The sequence below is a fragment of the Nothoprocta perdicaria genome, unplaced genomic scaffold, assembly GCF_003342845.1.
Source record: "Nothoprocta perdicaria isolate Ctin4 unplaced genomic scaffold, notPer1 scaffold_72, whole genome shotgun sequence".
NCBI classification, from domain to species: Eukaryota; Metazoa; Chordata; class Aves; order Tinamiformes; family Tinamidae; genus Nothoprocta; species Nothoprocta perdicaria.
Window position 1 is genome coordinate 41,624 of NW_020455999.1, and position 2,715 is coordinate 44,338.

At 73.3% G+C, this 2,715-nt stretch overlaps 1 protein-coding gene across 1 annotated transcript in view; it reads left to right on the plus strand.

Moving 5' to 3' along the window:
* Positions 1-410: 410 nt before the first annotated feature.
* RAP1GAP (RAP1 GTPase activating protein) overlaps positions 411-2,715 on the plus strand; it is a 4,479-nt gene continuing 2,174 nt past the window's right edge. Inside the window, exons 1-12 of the mRNA XM_026051063.1 lie at positions 411-449; positions 521-559; positions 630-809; positions 1,213-1,307; positions 1,379-1,457; positions 1,527-1,580; positions 1,653-1,736; positions 1,809-1,909; positions 1,990-2,119; positions 2,209-2,364; positions 2,447-2,518; positions 2,592-2,678. Coding sequence (XP_025906848.1) covers positions 411-449; positions 521-559; positions 630-809; positions 1,213-1,307; positions 1,379-1,457; positions 1,527-1,580; positions 1,653-1,736; positions 1,809-1,909; positions 1,990-2,119; positions 2,209-2,364; positions 2,447-2,518; positions 2,592-2,678 — 1,116 coding nt within the window. The remainder of the gene's footprint in view (positions 450-520; positions 560-629; positions 810-1,212; positions 1,308-1,378; positions 1,458-1,526; positions 1,581-1,652; positions 1,737-1,808; positions 1,910-1,989; positions 2,120-2,208; positions 2,365-2,446; positions 2,519-2,591; positions 2,679-2,715) is intronic.

Below are 2,715 nucleotides of genomic sequence, written 5' to 3' on the forward strand. Positions count from 1 at the left end.
GTCCATGGTGCTGCCGCGCGGCCGGGGCGCCCCGGGTGTCCGTGGCACCGCACGTGGCACCGGCCTGCTGAGTGCGGGCGGCCTCAGCCGCTCTGGCCGCCTCTCCGTGGCAGCAAGCGAATGCCACCATTAGGCTCCAGGGGTAACGGCACGGCGGGGCCTCGGCCGCCGGCTCGGCCTCAGCTCTGGCCTCCTCTCCACGGCACCAAGCGAATGCCACCATTAGGCTCCAGGGGCAACGGCAGGCCAAGGCATGCACCCGCGCGCACCCACCCCTCCTCTCCCGCAGGACTAGCCATGGGCCACCCGGGGCCCATCCGGGCCACCTAGAGGTGCCCGCCCGGCCCCCCGGTGAGGCCTTGCCCGGGGGCGGGGGCGCCGGGCGCTCGCGGCCCCCGCAGCGAGGCAGGATGGCCGAGCCGCGCTACGCCTCCCCGCCGCCCCTCAAGGTAATGGGGGGCACCCACGGGCGCGGGGCGCCCCGCGGCGCCGGCGCCCGCCCTGACGCCCTGCCTTGCAGACGGAGGAGGACTACATCCCCTACCCCAGCGTGCACGAGGTAGCGGCCGCGCGGACGCGGCGCCCGCGGCGGCCCCGGCCCCGGCACCCACCCGCGCTGCTGCCCCCAGGTGCTGGGCCGGGAAGGGCCCTTCCCCCTCATCCTGCTGCCCCAGTTCGGCGGCTACTGGATCGAGGGCACCAACCACCAGCTCGGCGGGACGCCCGTGCCCGGCGCCCTGCCCGGTGCCCGCGCCAAGCTCGAGTGCAACCACACGGCCCAGATCTACCGCAAGCACTTCCTGGGCAAGGTGAGCGCCCACGGTGGGTGCCTGGGCACGTGGTGGCCGTGGGGACAGGTTCCTATGGTCCCCATGGGCATGGGTGCCCTGCAGCACGTGCGCTTCCAGATGGGAGTGCTGAGGGAGGTGGGGTCCTGGGTGCTCCGTGGTTGCAGGTGAGGAGTGGATGCCCATGGACACAAATGCYTTCAGGTGTGGGTGCCCGTGTGCCTTCAGGTGTGGGTGGCCAAGARGAGTGGCTTTTGGGGGGCAGGTGCTCCAAGGGCATGGGATCCCGTGCCAGGGGTGCCCCATGGGAACGGCACGACCTGGTGTCCCATGGGCATGGGTGCAGGACACGTGTGCCCAGGGCTGTCAGCAGGTCCCCGCGGGGTGGGAGGGCAGCCGCCAAGGGCGCCCTGCCGCCTCGCAGGAGCACTTCAACTACTACTCGCTGGACGCCGCCCTGGGCCACCTCGTCTTCTCGCTCAAGTACGACGAGCAGGAGCACCTGCACCTGCTGCTGCGGTGAGCGGGGCGCCGTGGGTGCCGGGGGACCCGCGTCCCCGCGCCGCGCTGACGCCCGTGCCCCCGCGCAGCACCCGCTCCCGCACGCTGCACGACGTGGTGCCCATCTCCTGCCTCGCCGAGTTCCCCAACGTGGTGCAGATGGCCAAGGTGGGTGCGTGTCGCCGCCGTCRGGTGCCGTGCCCCGTGCCCGCCGCCCACCGCGCTCTCCGCCCGCAGCTGGTGTGCGAGGACGTCAACGTGGACCGCTTCTACCCCGTGCTCTACCCCAAGGTGAGYGGCGCCGGGGGAGGATGAGGAGGGAGGCGGCGGCGCCGCGGGGTGCCAAGCGGCCTCCGTCCCCAGGCCTCCCGCCTCATCGTGGCCTTCGACGAGCACGTCCTCAGCAATAACTTCAAGTTCGGCGTCATCTACCAGAAGCTGGGCCAGGTAAGGGGGCTCGGAGGGGCTGGGGGCAGCCCTGGCGGCGCCGCGGGCGCCCACGGCGCTGCCGCCCCGCAGACCTCCGAGGAGGAGCTCTTCGGCACCACGGAGGAGAGCCCGGCCTTCGTGGAGTTCCTCGACTTCCTGGGCCAGAAGGTCAAGCTGCAGGACTTCAAGGGGTGAGCGAGGGGCGTCCCCGCGCGCCCGCGCGCCCCGCGGCCCCGCGCCGCGCGCTCAGGCGCCGGGGCGGCCGCCACAGGTTCCGGGGCGGCCTGGACGTCACGCACGGGCAGACGGGCAGCGAGTCGGTCTACTGCCACTTCCGCGGCAAGGAGATCATGTTCCACGTCTCCACCAAGCTGCCCTACACCGAGGGCGACGCGCAGCAGGTGGGCGCCCGCCGCGGGCACCCGGCGCGCGCCGCGCCGCCCCGCGCTCACCCCCTGCTCCCTCCTCTTCCTCCTCCTCGCCCGGGCAGCTGCAGCGCAAGCGCCACATCGGCAACGACATCGTGGCCATCGTCTTCCAGGACGAGAACACCCCCTTCGTGCCCGACATGATCGCCTCCAACTTCCTGCACGCCTACGTGGTGGTGCAGCTGGAGCGGCGCGGGGAGCAGGGCACCCTCTACAAGGTGCGGCGTGCCCGGACGCCTGGGCCCCTGTGCCGAGCGCACCGCGGCRTCCCCTCCCCGTGATGCCGCTGTGTTGCCGCAGGTCTCCGTCACGGCGCGGGACGACGTGCCCTTCTTCGGCCCCCCGCTGCCCGACCCCGCCGTCTTCAGGAAGGTGAGTGGTGGCGCTGGCGGCGCGGCGGAGCCGCCGTGGCGGGACGGCACCCGCGCTGTCCCTCGCCACGCAGGGCCCCGAGTTCCAGGAGTTCCTGCTGGCCAAGCTCATCAACGCCGAGTACGCGTGCTACCGCGCCGACAAGTTCGCCAAGCTGGAGGTGCGCGCGGGGCGGCGGCGGGGACGCGGGGCTGGGC